General features: G+C 38.6%; 1 protein-coding gene across 1 annotated transcript in view; it reads right to left on the reverse strand.

Annotated features, from left to right (window-relative positions):
- The window catches only part of ADGRA1 (adhesion G protein-coupled receptor A1), a 549,068-nt gene that overhangs the window by 380,632 nt on the left and 148,836 nt on the right, over window positions 1-19,600 (reverse strand). Inside the window, exon 4 of the mRNA XM_070752445.1 lies at window positions 17,040-17,111. Coding sequence (XP_070608546.1) covers window positions 17,040-17,111 — 72 coding nt within the window. The remainder of the gene's footprint in view (window positions 1-17,039; window positions 17,112-19,600) is intronic.

The raw sequence follows: 19,600 nt of genomic DNA on the forward strand, positions 1-19,600 counted from the left end.
TCTATACACACAAGTATCACTTCATCAAGTTTCAATAGCTAACAAAATAGATGTTTCCTCAATACTGAATACACTGCAAAAAGCCTCTAAAACTATTTTCTTTTAAAAGTAAACCAAAAAATAACAAATACTTGCAGCTACTGTGGTACTAAAAAAAACCCTTTAGGCCACTAGTCCCAGTAAGTAGAAAGCAATATTAGCAAACTACAGTAGCAAAATATTAGAAGCACCTTTTCCAACTAATAAATTTTATTAAAAAGTAATAAGTTTTTGCAAGCTGCAGCTCACTTCTTCAAGTGTGTTATATTCAATAGCATTTTATATATACAATACCAGGATCTATAAATTTAGATAATTCCAGCTGTAGTATAAAATTTGTAGTGAATTCCTCATTTGAATGAATAATTTGAATAAAAACCTCCTTTTCCACTGGTCGTGGGAGACTCTTCTCTAGAAAATTGCACTCTTTTAAGCTTAAACATAGGAAAAAGGCTTCACAATAGAATAGATAATGGCAGGAGCTAGAGAAGAGATATTAGACCACAGTGCCTATGAGGAAATTTGTTACCTTAATTCCACTGCACACAAAATTTTGACTTTTTTTAACCCAGATTTAAACATGAAAGACGCTAAATAGAGTGCAGGGAATACATTAAGGAATTCCACTAACGTTTGATTGGATTACAAATTTTCATAATTCTCAGTCATGTTAGATGGAAGAGAAGAGTAAGAACACAATACAATCATTACTATAAAGTGTTTTTAAGACATTTGTTCCTGGGCAAGGAGATTACATGAGAAATCCCTCTGAATAATCAACACTGAGCAGAAAACCGACCTTTAGGCTAGAGAGAAAAAGGAAAATAAAATCATGTTGACTTCTTCACCTCTAGCAGAATTCTTTTAAGAGGAAACTGAAAAGCTTGCAGCTCTAACTTCTCCATCTTGCAAGAGATTGCTGACACAAGAAACTTCATTTATCCATCAGCAGCAAAAGTCACTCAAGGAGAAGCTTCAATGGCTCAGAAGGCTAAGTTGAACTTTGCCTCTCCTTTGTAAGTGTTTCCTTTTGTAGAAATGAAGATTTTTATCTTCATTTGGTAATATTTGTAAACCTGAGGTTCTCAACTCCTAGTCCATGGATCCGCACTGGGTTGCGGCATGCCAGCAACCAGGCTGTGCAAAACAAGCAAAGCCCCATTTGTGGGATGCAGGCAGCACATAAAACCACACCCTCTCTGAAAAACCTCTCTCCACTAAACCGGTCCCTGGTGTCCAAAGGTTTGGGGGGCGCTGCTGTAAACCACAACCATGTGTTGTGAATATGTTTAGTCCTGAGACTCAGAAGTGTAATCTTCTTGATCCCAGCACAGCCCTTGTTGACTTACTTCCACATTGTGTGATAGCCACTCAGCATTGTCTGTTCAAGAGTCCTGACAAAGAACAGTGCAGTGGTACCTCTACCTACAAACACCTCTAATTGTGAACTTTTCTAGATAAGAACCGGGTGTTCAAGATTTTTTTGCCTCTTCTCAAGAACCATTTTCCACTTACAAACCCGAGCTTCCAAAACTGTAACTAGAAAAGACAGGGAGAAGCCTCTGTGAGGCCTCTCTAGGAATCTCCTGGGAGGAAACAGGGCCTCCCTCCTCCCCAATTGCACACATTATTTGCTTTTACATTGATTCCTATGGGAAAAATTGCTTCTTCTTACAAACATTTCTACTTAAGAACCTGGTCACGGAACGAATTAAGTTCGTAAGTAGAGGTACCACTGTATCTCAAAATCCCAACATCAAGAGAACCGTGGTTTTAGTGAAGCTGACTAAGCCAAAGGAATAGTGGCAAGTTATTAGTGGTATCTTCTTTCCACTGCTTCTACAACTTCTACAATGTTTATCTACCATCAATCTTCAAAAACAGTGCAATGAAAAAATATTCCAGTCTACCTTCCCCTTCCACTCAGTAATTCTATTAGAATTGTAGCTACCATTCTCCTTCTCTTCCTTGTCCTTTCTCTATCACTCTCCCCTCCATCCATGTGTTAAACATAGACTGTTTTTCAGTGCCCCTTTTCTTTTGTTGCTGAATTTCTAACCTAAGATCACATGTTCAAACTGTTTTCTCTGCAGCTTCTCTGAAATTCTTATCTCTTTTTCTAAGGAGAAGAAAGGGACTTCCATTGAGCATACCTTGGGCATGCTCTCTTACAATTTGCTCTATTCATGCTGTACACTATGCATGCTGTGCTACTGCTAGTCCCTGAGGAGCATTAGCTGTTCCCTCAATACTCCTTAAATGCTATTTCCACACTGAATGGAAACTGAATGCTTTTCCCAATGACTGCTCCTTTCCCCTTCATTGCCATTTTCCATTGACTGAAACTTCTCCCACTGTATGCTTTGTGAATGCTTTTTGTGTTTTCATTGTATTTGTTTAGTTCTGTTTATTACTTTTAAAGGCTACTTCTCAATGAATGATATTTTTCCAATTATTGCTATTTTCTCCTTCAACTGCTACAGTATTTTAACTGACATTTTCATTGTGTTGTTCCTCAATAAAACCTAAAGTCCTTTTTAGAGGCAGGTGAGGCTGCCATTTTGAAGTACATATTCCTTCTTCAATAAATAGCTGTTAAATACTTACTGGTACCTATGTAGTAAAAACTACTTATGAAACAAACCAAAACACTGTAAAAAGATAAGCATTTTCAAGCTTCTGTGACACTAGTTAGTTAGAACTTCATCCTAATCCAATAAATTCCCAGATAGGTTTTTATAAGTAATAACCTAATTCTCCTGGAGGCCATCTATTTCGCTCAGGTGAGATATAGAATTACCTCTATATAGTGGTACCTCTACTTACGAACTTAATTCGTTCCATGACCAGGTTCTTAAGTAAAAAAGTTTGTAAGAAGAAGCAATTTTTCCCATAGGAATCAATGTAAACGCAAATAATGCATGCAATTGGGGAAACCACAGGGAGGGTGGAGGCCCTGTTTCCTCACAGGAGATTCCTGGAGAGGCTCCATGGAGGCTTCTCCCCACCTTTTCCGGCCCTGTTTCCTCCAAGGAGTTTCCTAGAGAAGCCCCACAGAGGTTTCTCCCTGCCTTTTCTGGTTACAATTTTGGAGGCTCGGGTTTGTAAGCGGAAAATGGTTCAAGGGAAAAAAAAGGCAAAAAAAATCTTGACCATCCAGTTCTTATCTAGAAAGGTTCATAAATAGAGGCGTTCTTAGGTAGAGGTAGCACTATACTGTAAAGTTCCATGGGAAATTTAAGGGAAGTAGATTGTATTCAGTGGAGGCATAAAAGTTATCACTCAGAATCATATTTCCATAAATTCTGGGCTTCATCATATGACAAAACATAAATCTTGATGCTGAGATGCCAAGTCCCTTATGCATGTTTCTGTGATTTCACAACATGCAGGGAAGGGTGGAATCACAATTTTGCAATGCCAGATTGTCGTTTACCTCTGCACTTGTGGATGCCTTCATTATAAGGCAGTGGTGGCTAACTTTTTCTAGACCGAGTGCCCAAAGCATGAACATGTGTGTGTGAATGTATATAGGTGCACAAACCCCCAATTGCAATGTGTGTGCAGCCCCCATGCATCCACTCTGTCCCCATGCATGTGTGCATCCCTACATATGCCCTATGCATGCATGCCCCCACATGTGGCCCCCGCATGCACATACAAGCCCCTATGCACGTTCCCATGCATGTGCATGCCCCTGCATGCACCCCACCCTCCACGCATAGGCAGCAGAGCTGGGGCAATGGCTCACATGCTCAGAGAGGATGCTGCATGCCACCTGTGGCAGACATGCCACAGGTTCGTTATCATGGTTATAGGTAATTAAAATCTAAGCTGAAGATTTTTTTCTGCCCTATTTCAAGAACTGTTCCTGCAAAAATCCCGCAATGTCTGCTATAGAATTGAGAAAATATCTGGCATTGTCTTTCATGGTTTTTTTCACAGCATGTTATTTATTCTGAAGAACACAAGATATCATAGATCAGGGGCTGTCAAGCTCATGGCCTATGGGCCAGATGAGTCACGCACTGAACCACAACCACACACGGTTTAGCAAAGGGGGGAAATCATGATACGTCATGTAACGATGAGAGTTTAACACACATCATAGATGGTTGCAATTGATCTTCACAAGGACAATAAAAAAGATGTAAGTGATTCTAAATACATTGGGATTATATTAGAAATTTATTTATTAGTTTTAGTTTCCTCCTTTCTCTCTAAGTGTTTTCTGTAGCATTCCTGTCTTACTGATGACAGAACAACCTGACCAGCAGCCCGCTAGGAGTGATTCAACTCTGGAACAGTTGCAGCTGGCCGTGAGGGTAGGGAAAGCATTCAGCTGTAGGTGGTCAGAGATGAGGAAGAGGAACTGCCTTCTTCAATTGATCTGAGAACATGTGTGGGTGGAGCCTAAAGGTTCTTTTTCAAGACGCTATTAGACTTTCTGGTTTTTCTTTAAAAACATTATGCTTATCATCCAAGAAGCTTCTTCAGCCTCTTGAAAAAGAGCTTTGGGACAACCATCACATGACATGGATGAATGAGAATCTCCATAGATATAGAAACATAGAAACATAGAAACATAGAAGAAGATATGTAGGGTGAAGCAAAAGTCAGCTCAATTACCCACAAGGTGGCAGCCTTATCCTTCTTGGTAGGCTGCACCGGAGCATGGCAATTTAATAATTTAATTTAATTTAATTTAATTTAATTTAATTATTAGATTTGTATGCCGCCCCTCTCCGTGGACTCGGAACACAGCAAACAGATGGAGACGACATTGGGAACAATATGTTCCTTTCCTAGATGTGGTTTATTTATTTATTTATTTTGTCCAACACACAATAATACACAATGAGGGTTCCTGCCTTGACTTTCTATAATGCTTCATGGATGCTGGATTCTTCTTGCCTTGTGAACCTTCTTGTATTGTAGATTTAATCTGACTGATGGATTTATCTTGTTTGGGAACTTTCATGTGCCTTGTGGAATCACTGGGCCATTGTTCCATGGACTAGAGTTAGTTTACTTTTGGCTGGACACAATTGGGACAGTTCTAGATTTCTGATAAAGGGAACTGCTAGGGAATATTAATAAAACCACTAAATTACTGGCATGTATGCATGTGTGAATGACCAGGACAGCACATGTGTTTTATTGTTGTGCTTTCTGACCATTAGGATATAACAAAGATTTTCATTTCAACAATGGTTTGATGGCAGGTTATCAATCTGTAAGCAAACCCTGCAACTGCCATTAGCTGTAGATTTAATCATGTATTGGGTGTTATAAACAGAATGTTTCACAAAAAGTTGAATCCCAATCCAGGAATCGAGTTTATTATATCATGTAGTTTGAATTCAATCTCACCTTGCTAATACATTATTAAAGTGAATTGTTTGAATCCACTTCCTGGAAGCAACACTTTCTATTTATGTTGGTAATCAATGGCTGTTTTAAATATTATTACAGTAAAAAGCTCCCAGAAGGCTCCCTCTCAATTTAATATGGAGAATAAGTAAAGCTGGCATTCCATAAACACTGTTAAAATACTCTGTACTTATGGCAGCATTTTTGCCTCGGGAGGCCTAATTGATATGTAAAATGGGTACTAATCTCAACCCATACAGAATCTCAAGGCATAAATAACTTCTGATTAATTCTAATGTACCCAGGGCAGAAATAGGATCTGAAATGTCATTACCATATTTAATTCTCAACTCTGTAATGCATGGATCAGAATCAGTATGACAATAAGAATCTACAAAGAATATAGTTCAGTAGAGCTACATTGGTTTTCTACATGACTGGGTTCTTCTGGTTTTGTTTTGGGGGGTTTTTGGTTGGTTTTTTTTTAAACCAATGATGCCTTCTCCAATGACACTATTACTGTCGTATATTATGATGTTATACTGCTTACTGTTCGTGGTTTTTAATGTTCAGGATTAAATAGTAATCAGATGTACTTGAGTCAAGTAAGCGAATAAAGTTTACTTAAACTTTATTAGAGAATAAATAAAGAAGCTTAATTTGCATCACAAAGCACGTCTGTGTTATGGATTCAATAGATCCACCAAATTTGGCTGACATGCATTACTGAAGGAAAACAGTCAATGTGTTATATCACCTGATATTCAGTGCAAAAAATTCCCAAAAGACAAATAAATTATAGAGTCCCATTACACTTTCAAAATTACTCTGTTGATCATTTGCAGAACAAGTCAGTTTAATGCTGATTGCAAATTCCTTGTGGATTTTGAAACAGAAAAAAATGAAAAGAGGATATATGAATTTGATGACGAGAAAGAAGAGTTATGTAACTGTAGTAAAAATTAATTTAATTTCTTTCTATAATTATTATGAAAGTCATTTATTTATATTTATATTTTTTTTCTTTTCTGCACTTTTGGCTTTTTTCTTTCTTTTTTCTTCTCTTCATCTTCAATATTAGTTTCTGTTATCTTTTTTAAAATAAAATTTGTATTGAATATTTTTAAAAGGTTTTTTTGCAATCTACTTTTTGAAAATCTTTCAATATCAATTTACATCAATTTCATATCCATTGATTCCTCTTTTTCAATTTTCAATTAATTATACATAAATTTCCATCATTATATATATTTCTGTTATATTACACATTGTTTCAGTCATTTTTTATAAGTTGATTCCATTTCTCCAAATTCATTGCTCCTTTCTTATTTTTATACCTTCTTTGAAATTGATCTTTCTTAACCTTTACACCTGTCATCTAGCCATTTATACCAATCATTCCATATCTTATAATATTCTGATTCTTATCATTCATTTCTTCTGTGAGCCTGTTCATTTCTACACACTCTAAAATTTTCCTGATCACACATTCCTTCAATGGCATATTGTTCTCCCAATTTTGTGCAAATGCTATTCTTGCTGCTATTTGTTGTGGTTGGCTCTGGCCCAGCTCCTGCTCCAAGGAATGTGGAGGTGGATGCAGGGGAAATATCAACATATCATAGGCCTGTTTTATTGCTGACAGAGTCAGGTAGTGCAGTTTCCTCGGACGAAGAAGAAGGTGGGAGTGACTTGGAAGAGGGGGGCTTGGCACACAGCCCAGGAAGCCAATCTCCATTATCTTCGGTCGATTCGGATGCAGAAATCTTGGACCCATGCAGGCGCAGAGTTATGTGTAGAAGAGACCAATTGTGGACATATTACAGGAGATAAGAGAGGCCACCTGTGTTTGGGTGGGGTTCTAGTAATTAGAGCTGCTGATACAAATAGCAGCGGGTTGGTTTGGCCGTTGTGGAAGATAATCTGATTGCAGTTCTTCAGGACCATGCCTTGCTGTTTTCCGGACTTCGTTTGTTGATTTTTCACGGCTTTGAAACCAAAGCAGAGCAAAGTGTGTGTGTCTCACTTCGTTGGAAGAATGTTGATGTGATGTGATGTTCTGTGATGTTTCTTCACAACTGCTAGCTAAGTACTTAAGGACTGATTAAGGGAATTTTACAGCCTACAAGGTTGTTTGGGGACGAGTGCTCTGCAATACCAAAAAGGGTGCTTTGTTTCTTTTGACTTTTGTGATAAAGAACATTGTTTTGAATTTTCAAACGTGTGTGTGTCTGAAATTTGTACCCTTGAATTTTCGGGAGACTCTTACCATAGAGCCTGGCAGAACACTATTATAATATGTAAAATTAAGTATTGCAGGGTTTTTTTTATCCTGGTTCCCTGTAGGTATTCCTAATAAAAATAATTCCGGTTTCATTTCTATTTGTTGGTTTGTTATCTCTTCAATCCATTTCCCTATCTAATGCCAATATGGATTGGCTTTTTGACATGACCACCACATGTGGCAGTATGTTTCCTGATTTTGTCTCCAACATTCTGGTGATGAGTTGGGGTACATTTTTTCTATCCTTGCTGGTGGGAAATGCCACTTATAGAACATTTTATAAATATTTTCTTTGTATGCTATTGACATTGTCAATTTATATTTTTTGTTCCATATTTTCTCCCACTCTTCCAATTCTATATTGTAGCCAAAAAAAATTGCCCATATTATCATTATCTCTTTCAATACCTCCTCTACCATTTTATATCTTAGAAAATAGTTATAAACTTTTCTAATCATTTTATCCTCTGGATCTAATATAATCTTATCTAATTCATGTTCTTCTTTTGGAATCCATAGAGTTCTAAGTCTTTTTTATGTCTAATTTGAATATGTACATAGGGCCACCAGTCAATTTCTAGACCCTGCTCCTTTAATTCTGCTCATTTTCAATTCTCCTCGTTCCTTTAATAGTTCTTCATATCTTTTTATTTTGTACAGGTCAAGTAGTACATTTGGGTAAATTAGTACTTCCATTGTCAATAACCAGCTAGGTATTTTGTTGTAGTGATTTTTTTAAAAAAATTTTTTTTGCCAAACCTGTAATAGTGCATCCTGAATTAAGTGGTGTCTCTAGACGTAGGTATGAGCTTTATTTTTGCCATCCCACAGGAAGGCATGCCAGCCTATTTGAAGTTCATGTCCTTTCTGAGTCAAAATTCTTTTGTTCTTTAATTGTATCCAATCTTTAATCCATGTAAAAATTGTTGCATAGAAATAGCTCTCCCAATCGAGAAGTCCAAAGCCTCTTTCTCTACTATCTTGTAATTCTTTTAGTTTAATTCATGTTTTTCCCCCTTGCCAAATATACATTATTATTATTTTGTTTAAATCAACAAAAATATTTTTCTTAAATTTATCGATATGACCTGGAATAAAAATAGTATTCTTGGCAATATATTCATTTTGTTAGAGGTGTTCCTTCTATATGCGACAATAGCAGTTTCTTCCATGTTTCTACGTCCTTTTTAAATATGTTGCATAATCTACTATAATTATCTTCTTTCAGTTGAGCATTTAGCTGATATCCAAATTCCAAAATATTTTTTTTCATAACTTGCATACTTGTTAATTCTTCCCACTCTCTTTTTTCATGAGGATTTTTTGTTATTGCGTTTGTTTTACTTTATTGGTTTTAATATGCTCTGCCATATTCTTCTATATGCTAAAGTAATTTGGTTCCTGTCTATAATGGTGTTCTAATATAAATACCAGCAAATATAAATACCATCAAATGCTTGGACTTTATTGTTCTGCCTGACCGGGCTCAGGCGATAATTAACGGTCCAGGAAAGAAGGCCACACACTCACGTGCATTGCTAATCAGCAAACTTGTATTAAACATAAAAGAAAAGGCTAAAGAAAACTGTCCTTATTCGAGGCAAAAATTCAGCTAGATACAAAGTTCATGAAAAAGCAAACAAAGACAAAATTCAGGTAGCAGAAACATTCCAGGAGTTCTCTGAATTCTCAAGGCATGAGAGCAGCAGCTAGTCCCAGAGTTTTCAACTCCCACTTGCCTGACAATGCTGAGTTGAAATTCAAAGGCACAGAGCAGAGGCTTCAAAGCAGGAACCACAAAGCCACACAAACCACACAGATAAACATCCACAGTTTGCCTCTGCCTCTGTTCCCTTTTGTAACTGTAGCCCTCATTATGGGAACCACACCCAGCCCTCATTCTGTGGACCACACCCAAACACAGGTGACACCATAATCACCATTGATAATCCCTTAATTGAGCCCTATGTTGCATTGCTCTACGGCTATGCATATTTATTATCTGTTCAGCATCCGAATCCAAAGAAGAGAGGCTATCCGACGGGCTGCTTGCTAAATCCCCTGGGCTGTCTGCCAGTTCCTGTGGGCTGTCAGCCAACTCCTCTGAACCATCTGCCTCATCCTCTGGGCTGTCTGCCACGTTTTCCTGGCTGTCAGCCAGGCTTTCACAATCACTCTGTGACGCATCTCTCACATATGTGGGGGCAACAGCTGGCCCAGGCCCGAACACAACATTTATATTCTTTTTTTAATTTATAAACCCTTTATTTCCTGTTGGCCTCTAATTCTAATTCTTATTATTCTTATTCTTCTTATTATTTTATTAGATTTGTATGCCGCCCCTTTCCTCAGACTAGGGGCTGCTCACAACAGCAATGAAACAGTGTACAATGAACAAATCTAATATTTAAAAAATATCTAAAAACCCATTATTTTAAAAATCATACAAGCATAACATACATAAAACAATAATACATTAAATTGTTTTTAACTATTGGATTTGTATTGTTCTGTTGTTGTCAGCCGCCCCAAGTCTTCGGAGAGGGGCGGCATACAAATCTAAATAATAAATAAATAAATAAATAAAACTATACAGCCTGGGGGAGATGTCTCAATTCCCCCATGCCTGACGGCAGAGGTGGGTTTTAAGGAGTTTGCAAAAGGCTAGGAGGGTGGGGCCAATCCTAATCTCCAGGGGGAGCTGGTTCCAGAGGGTCAGGGCCACCACAGAGAAGGCTCTTCCCCTGGGTCCCGCCAGACGACATTGCTTAGTCGACGGAACCCGGAGAAGGCCAACTCTGTGGGATCTAACCGATCACTGGGATTTGTGCGGCAGCAGACGGTCTCGGAGATATTCTGGTCTGATGCCATGAAGGGCTTTATAGGTCATAACCAACACTTTGAATTGTGACCGGAAACTGATCGGCAACCAATGCAGTCTGCAGAGTGTTGGTGTGACATGGGCATACCTGGGGAAGTCCATGATTGCTCTCGCAGCTGCATTTTGCACGATCTGAAATTTCCAAACACTCTTGAAAGGTAGTCCCATGTAGAGAGTGTTACAGTAGTGGAACCTCGAGGTGATGAGGGCATGAGTGACTGTGAGCAGTGACTCCCGGTCCAGGTAGGGCCACAACTGGTGCACCAGGCGAACCTAGGCAAACGCCCCCCTCGCCATAGCTGAAAGATGGTTCTCTAATGTGAGCTGTGGATCGAGGAGGATGCCCAATTAACAGTACTTCTAACATCAAGATAAATAAGAAAGGTGCTAGTTGACTTCCTTGTCTCACTCCCTTCGCTAGCTTCCCATGATGTCCCCATTTATTGTTATCCTTGCCGTTTGGGTTGTATATATATTTTCCCACCATTCTTTAAAACATTCTTCAAAATTCTCTTTAGGATCTTCCTGATCCTTTGTAGGTACTTGGATGTTGCTGTCTCCCTTGCTTCCTTTTTTAATAGGTTTTTTGCAAACCTCTATTTATGATTCATCCACCAATACACTCACTCATTACTCTCTCTCCAGTGTGTGGGTGTGGGTGTGTTTGTGTGTGTACAATCGGTGAATGGATGGATGAATGGATGGATGGATATACACAGAGAGAAAGAGAAAGAGAGATGAAGGAGTGAGAAAATTTAACGAGATGCCATGACAGTTGATGAATTTAAATATTCAAAGGGGAAGGGACTGCATGCCCCCCCCCCCTTTTAGTGGACTGGAGAATTCTGAAAATTTTTGACTCTGGAGTCGTTTCCTTTGTTTATTTTTCCTTCCTCCCCCCCCCCTTTCCTTTATATTTCTCTTACGTTTTTCACTTTTTTTTCCTATTCCTTTTTAAATTTTTCTCTCTCTTCTTTTGTTTTTCTTTTTTGCAAAGAATTAAAAGAATTAGAATTATTCATTAGGTCACTTGCACACCATAAAGTCTCTTTCTAGAGGCAACCTGGGCACACTTTTCTATATTTCACTGTTTCAGATTGGATGGCTGTAAAATTATTTTCATTCCTCTTAGCCTCAGAATACTAAAAAAAAAAAAAAAAAAAAAGCCAGGCAGCACAATGATGCAATCAATGCTGCCTCCCACTGACCAAAAATCATTTTGCTCCCATCCCAAATATATATTGTAGCCCTCCTTGCTATCCACAATATTTTCATTAATGCTGGGTGCATTACCTCACTTTTACAAAAACCAAAAAAACCAAACTGAACTTCCAAACTCTTGGTATAAATGGATTTGCTATTAAGGCATTATTTTTCCTCTACAGAAATTCTTGTTTAAAAATTGTTATATATACCGGTAACATTTTAGTTTTGCAGCTGACTGATGTCTTGACAATGGTTCTCCGTGTGCAGACTCTTTCTGAAGGGGGGGGGGGATAATAGCATACTGCAGCCCAGAGATCAATAGGTGGAATGAGGCAAGATTTTAATGCATGTTGTTTATATAAATGAAGAAAATAAAGGTAAGTGCTTTTTACAAGAATTGTAAACCTTATTAGCAAGTGACTAGAAGATTAATTTCAGGCACTCTGATAAATTGTCTGGGAAATTTACCATAGAGATTGAAGTCAGATGGCAAAAGGCAAAGTAGACAAGAGTTCCTGTAAATTAGTAAATGATCTGCCCTCAAGGGATAACTATTGTGTATGAAACCATGACACAAAAATTGATTTTTTTAAATTGTTTTGGTATAGTTCTGCAAAAGGATGTAATTTCTTGATCTATTTTACTTGCTTTTCTTTCTCTCTGACCAGTTTAGATTTTACAGGTTTCCGAGTTGTCAGAAAAAGAAAAAGAAACTCCGAAAACCTGATATATAACAATAGGTTAAAATATTTAAAGCAAGTTGACTATCGACGATCATGAGGGGCAAGAAACAGAACCACAATTTCTGCCCAGAGAGTCATGTGCATGTGAGTAGTTGAAAAAGAACGTAAAATGCAAATTGTTATACATAACAATGAATGTTCAAAAAGCAAAAGGAAGCATGGGTTGAAATAAGAAGGATGTCCAATCCTAAAGGTCTGAAAGAGTAACATATTCAGAAGAAGACAATCAACCTTCATCCATAAATGAGCTCAGTTAGTTTCATGAGTCTTATCCTAACTCAGAAAAATCAAAATAGTACAGAGAATGATGAGAACATCAAATATAGAAAGCAAGACATTCCTTTTTACAATCAATTTTAAAGATATTCCCCATGTCCTGCTCTCTTTATTCTTTCTTTAGATTAGGAATAATGCTTCAAAGTTGAAATGCTCAATTTTATGATTATTTTTATGAAGCTTTTAAGATTAAAAAAATGTCCTAAAATCTAGTCTGATTGTTAAACTCATGCTGTAACTTACTCAATAGACTAAAGAAGTTTGTGGCTTGAATTTTGTGACTCAATCATGGTGAGGAAAATGGAACAGTTAATTGAATGAGCTATGCATGGTATATTGGGCCAAACTGCAAATATGCAAGAAATAAATTTAGCAGAGATAGCCAAACAAATACAGGGAATCAGTCTGCCTGATGAAATGCTCATGTTTCGTTGGGCACAAAATTTTATATAAAGATCTTCTGGCTTCCTCGAGTCAATTTTAATACAGATGTACCTGAAAGATGGAGTTTACATAGAGATCAGCCTGCTATCTGTAGGAGAGACCTAAAGATATACTATATTCTTGGTGGTGAGTTAATGGACAAATCCTAGCATAGGACACACAAAGAACTACAGTGATACCTCTACTTAAGAATGCCTCTACTTACGAACTTTTCTAAATAAGAACCAGGTGCTCAAGATTTTTTTGACTCTACTTAAGAACCATTTTTTACTTAAGAACCCAAGCCCGGGAAAATTTCCCAGGAAATTTGAGAGTGGCACGAAGGCCCAGCCAGTTTCCTGCCATTCCCACTTTAATCCCAGCCATCTTGGACTTTTCTGGGCTGCCTTTCGGTGGTGCTCAAGGAGGCTTTGGTAGCCCAGAGTGAACGGAGCATTTTCTTTTCTCTGGGCACTTGGAGAGGGAATAAACTACTTCACTGTGGTGACTCCCTTGCACTGCCTCTCATACACCTGGCATGAGGTTGCCTCCCGGAGCGCCTGGGCGTGGAAAGGCAAAAGGGGGCATTTCGCCCCGTCCAGATCAACTTGGCTCAGTCCCTCTTACCAGGGAAGAAAGAAAAAGAGATAACTCTATAGATAATGTGACAATGAAAATATGAAATCAGTTTGGCTCAGTTCAATAGGAAGAGGCATCCAGCAAGAAGAGAAGAGATGGATCAACAACAACCTAACAATAGTAAAATATTTTTTTTTATAAAAGTATAAATTATAAAAAAAATTAAGCATGAAAACTTTAATTCAGTACTCATTTTGCATCAGAATTATTATTATTATGTCAATACAACTCAGCAAAAGAGATCACTATGCTGGACTTCGTATTTCATCACCAGTCGGGCGCTTCCCAAGCACCTAGGACTGCGTGATATAGAAACATAGAAACATAGAAGACTGACGGCAGAAAAAGACCTCATGGTCCATCTAGTCTGCCCTTATACTATTTCCTGTATTTTATCTTACAATGGATATATGTTTATCCCAGGCATGTTTAAATTCGGTTACTGTGGATTTACCAACCACGTCTGCTGGAAGTTTGTTCCAAGGATCTACTACTCTTTCAGTAAAATAATATTTTCTCATGTTGCCTTTGATCTTTCCCCCAACTAACTTCAGATTGTGTCCCCTTGTTCTTGTGTTCACTTTCCTATTAAAAACACTTCCCTCCTGAACCCTATTTAACCCTTTAACATATTTAAATGTTTCGATCATGTCCCCCCTTTCCCTTTCTGTCTTCCAGACTATACAGATTGAGTTCATTAAGTCTTTCCTGATACGTTTTATACTTAAGACCTTCCACCATTCTTGTAGCCCGTCTTTGGACCCGTTCAATTTTGTCAATATCTTTTTGTAGGTGAGGTCTCCAGAACTGAACACAGTACTCCAAATGTGGTCTCACCAGCGCTCTATATAAGGGGATCACAATCTCCCTCTTCCTGCTTGTTATACCTCTAGCTATGCAGCCAAGCATCCTACTTGCCTTTCCTACCGCCCGACCACACTGCTCACCCATTTTGAGACTGTCAGAAATCACTACCCCTAAATCCTTCTCTTCTGAAGTTTTTGCTAACACAGAACTGCCAACGCAATACTCAGATTGAGGATTCCTTTTCCCCAAGTGCATTATTTTACATTTGGAAACATTAAACTGCAGTTTCCATTGCTTTGACCATTTATCTAGTAACGCTAAATCATTTACCATATTACAGACCCCTCCAGGAATATCAACCCTATTGCACACTTTAGAGTCATCGGCAAATAGGCAAACCTTCCCTACCAAACCTTCCCCTATGTCACTCACAAACATATTAAAAAGAATAGGACCCAGAACAGACCCTTGTGGCACACCGCTTGTAACCTGTCTCTGCTCAGAATACTCGCCATTAACAATAACTCTCTGATGTCTATGCTTCAGCCATCTTGAAATCCACTGAACTATCCAGGGATTAAGTCCAATCTTCACTAATTTATCTATCAGCTCTTTATGTGGAACCATATCAAAGGCTTTGCTGAAGTCCAGATAGGCAATATCCACGGCACCACCTTGATCCAACACCTTTGTGACATAGTCAAAGAACTCAATGAGATTAGTCTGACACGATTTGCCTTCAGTAAAGCCATGCTGATTTGGGTCCAATAAGTTATTGTTTTTTAGATGCTGATTTATCCTCTTTTTGAGTAGAGTCTCCATCATTTTAACTACAACTGATGTCAAACTACCTGGCCTGTAGTTACCAGCTTCTTCTCTACTGCCCTTCTTGTGGATAGGCACAACACTGGCCATTCTCCAATCCTCAGGGACATCTCCTGTTAACAGGGATTGGTTAAACAAATCAGTCAGGGGGGTAGCAATGACAGATCTGAGTTCTTTAGCATGAAGCATGAAAACATAGCAGCGAAATATGTGTGCAGATCCCAGTAAAGCGGCCTTTTGCAATTGACAGATGGAGATTTTGTCAATTCCGATGATTTTCAAATGTTCACTGAGATCCTTTGGCACTGCACCCAGCATGCCAAGTACCACTGGGACCACTTTCACTGGCTATTGCCAGAGTCGTTGCAGCTCGATTTTTAGATCTTCGTATTTCACTGATTTCTCTAGCTGCTTCTCCTCAATTCTGCTGTCCCCTGGGATTGTGATGTCGATGATCCATACTTTCTTTTTCTCTATAATCAGGATGTCAGACCAGGTTCTTCATCATTATTATTATTATTATTATTATTATTATTATTATTATTATTATACATGAAAATTAGTCAACTGAACATTTAAAAATGTGTCAAAAACATGATGCTAATGCTTGATACGGGTTGCTGCCAGCATCCTAAGTATCAACCAAGTACCTTCTTAAAATATATGACGTTCCCAGTAGCACAGTTTTTTGCACTTTCACTGGTATTATTGCAAGAAGCTGCAAATTCTGAAAGTGTTTTGTAAAGTTCTTGGACATAGTACAAAGTGTCCAATAATGGCATCCTGGCTATCAACCAAGTATATTATTATTGTTGTTATTGTTGTTTTTATTATTATTATAATTTATTTATTTATTTATTATTTAGATTTGTATGCCGCCCCTCTCCGCAGATATAGAATCAACATCATCAAATATAGAAGAAGAATCATCATCATCATTAAATTATTCCATAAACCTAAAATCAAATTGTCCAGGAACATGACCTGGATGACTGAAAATCTCCCTAGACATCTTACATCAATCCCAAAGTCCCCCTCTGTTCATGAAAGGAATCCCAGAACAAGCTTATTGTCAACACAGGATTCCATGAACAGAGAAGATCAAGACACTTCTTGCCAATTTGTCTATTTCCTCAAAAGAAGAACCCTTTGGTTTAATTGTCTGAGGGGAAAAATATTTATTTTATTAATGGAGAAAGATAAGATAGAGAACGAAGGGAGGCAATGGTTTCTTCTACTCACCTCCTAAATATTATTTTTCAGGAATATAATACCCAAAGGGAAAAAACCCTCCCCATTGTGTTAGTTTTCCACTTACCAAAACTAACATTGTTTTAAGTCTCCTGGTTCAAAGGTATAGGGCATAGTAGAACATTCTGAGTAGCTTACGCGGACCTGAGACTCAGTGTTTACACTGTAATACTGGAACACTACCAATCAAGGTATATATTCAACCAAACTATTTTGCCCTGTTACTTGTGTATTTTAACTTAATGTGTGAAAGTTATTGGGACAATTTATCTTTTTTAAATACCATACTCACAATTTATGAACGTTTTTAAGACCCACAAATATTTCAGGTGTTAAACAACCAATTCTGTTATTGGAAAGATCCCTAGAAGGGAAAAGAAATGAAATAGCATTAATTATAATTGCAATATGAACTCATTTTAATTGTCCCAAATACAGCCTTTAAGTAATCCACACTACAAAACAAATTTATTAGTTCAAATAACATGCCTACTCATCTTGTGAATGCAACTCTGTGGCACCAAAAGCACTTTAAAACAACGGTTCTCAACCTGGGGGTCGGGACCCCTTTGGGCGTTGAATGACCATTTCACAGGGGTCGCCTAAGACTATGGGAAAAGACAAATTCCCCATGGTGTTAGGAACTGAAGCTTCTATTCTGGCCCCTTGGAACATATTTTAAAATCTGACCAATCCGGCATTTACAGAGGTTGTCCCTCTGACCTTCCTGTCAATCAACTTAAAGCTCTGTTGGGAGAATTGGTGCTAGACTTATGGTTGGGGGTCACCACAACATGAGGAACTGTATTAAGAGGTCATGGCATTAGAAAGGGTTGAGAACCACTGCTTTAAAACAACATAACACAAATGTCACAGAATTAAAAAAAAACAAGAATGGTTATCAAGAATGAAGCCAACAAGACAGTAGCACAAACTTCTCAAAGGGAAATCTGATCTCCATCCAGGACTTTAGTGCTTTACACAAGGCTCAGAGAAGGTCAAGGCCCCTCTGATCTCAAACAGATGATGTTTCAGAGGACAGCCACTGAATTAGAATAGGCAGGCTTCCAAGGTTTCATAATATGGCATTCTTTATTATTTTTTAATCGAAGGGGTCTAGAATTGGCAGGTTGAAAGAAGTAGTGAGAGTTGGTCCCACAAATATTCCATGCCACAAAGTGTGTGTAGACCACAATCTAAAACGCTTAGGGAATCAGTGCAGCTCACAGAGCAAAATTGTAACATGGGCATATGTGTTCATCACTGAATTAATTTTCCTAAATGAATTAATTTTCCTGAATGAAAATCCTTCATAACTTAGAAGATGTTTTTTAAAAATCTTGCTAAGCTAATATCTCAGTGTAATAATTAAATATGATTTGTGGTTTGGCTGACTTTTGAAAAATTTCAAAAAACAGTTTAAGAATAGATTTTCCCCTCCCTCCCAAATTAGTTAATAAAGTTAAAAGTATCATGAATATGGGAGTGGATGGGTGAATCTCTAGCTCTTATCATTTAGATCCAGGGTAGCTTGGATCAATGTACCCTCTAAGGTGCACGGCCGCGCGCCCAAAAACACCCCCCGCGCACCCTTTTCCAAGGCCGTGCAAGGAGCCGCGCCCCCCCCCGCGCCCCCCCCGCACCTCCGGCCCCCTCGCGCCCCTGGCTTCTTGCTGCTGCCCCCCGCCCTCCTGATCCAGCCCTCTTTCTCCTCTTCCGCTTCCCGCCTTGGAGCGCGGCTCCTCCTGCAGCGGAGTCTGCAGCGGCACTGGGGGCTGCAGCTTTTCATCCTCCTGATCCGGCCGCTAGCCATTCCGAACGCTTTGGGAACTCCCACACTGCCCCTCTCACAGTCCCTTCACCGAGAGCGCTTTCATCCCGGCTGTCGGCGAAGGGGTTACAGAAGAGGCGGGGCAGGCGTTCTTCTCACAGCGGAGGCAGGCAAAGGTGATTTGAAATGTCGGGCACGCGTGCGCATGCGCTCCCCATCACCCTGCCATTCAAAATAAGAAAAACCTTTGCCGGCCTCTGCAGAGAAGAAAGGAAGAGAGAGAATGAGAAAACAGGAGAGAAAGTGAGAAAGTGAGAAAGAGAGAGAGAGAGAGAAAGAGGGGGGAGAGAGGGAAAGAGAGATAGCAAGAGAGAGAACGAAAACAAGAGAGAAAGAGTGAGAGAGAAAGAAAACAAGAGAAAAAGAGAGAAAAAACAAGAGAGAGTGAGAGAGAAAGAAAACAAGAGAGAAAGAGGGAGAGGGAGAGAAAGCAAGAGAGAGGGAGAGAGAAAGGAGAGAGGGAGAGAGAAAGTGAGAAAAAGAGAGAGAAAGAGGGGGGAGAGAGAGAAAGAGAAAGAAAGAAAGAGAGAGCAAGAAAGAGAGAGAGAAGAGAGGAAGGAAGAGAGAGAAAGTGAGAGAGAGCAAGAAAGAGAGAGAGGAGAGAGGAAGAGAGTGAGAGAGAGGAAGAAAGCAAGAGAGTGAGCGAAAGAGAGAAGAGTGGAAGGAAGAGAGAGAGAGAAATGAAAGAAAAAAGGGGAGAAAAAAGAGAAATGACAGAAAGAGAAACACAGAGAGAAGTGACTCTTGATTTAGCAAATGGTAAAAGCACTTAAATAATGACAGAGGGGGGAAAAAACCAGGCCTCACCTGTTTTTATTAATAGTTATGTTTTTTTGGTTTTGCTAGTTGTTTTAGTTTTAATAGTAATAGATTTTGTTTTATTATTAATTTCTTTTAATAAAAAAGAAGGGATTTCTTTCTTTCTTTCTTTCTTTCCTCTTTCTTTCTTTCTTTCTTTACTTACTTACTTACTTATACTTATTTATACCCAAGGGGACTGCCGCTCAGACACTATACTTTTC

This window comes from Erythrolamprus reginae, chromosome 5 (assembly GCF_031021105.1).
Source record: "Erythrolamprus reginae isolate rEryReg1 chromosome 5, rEryReg1.hap1, whole genome shotgun sequence".
Lineage (NCBI taxonomy): Eukaryota > Metazoa > Chordata > Lepidosauria > Squamata > Dipsadidae > Erythrolamprus > Erythrolamprus reginae.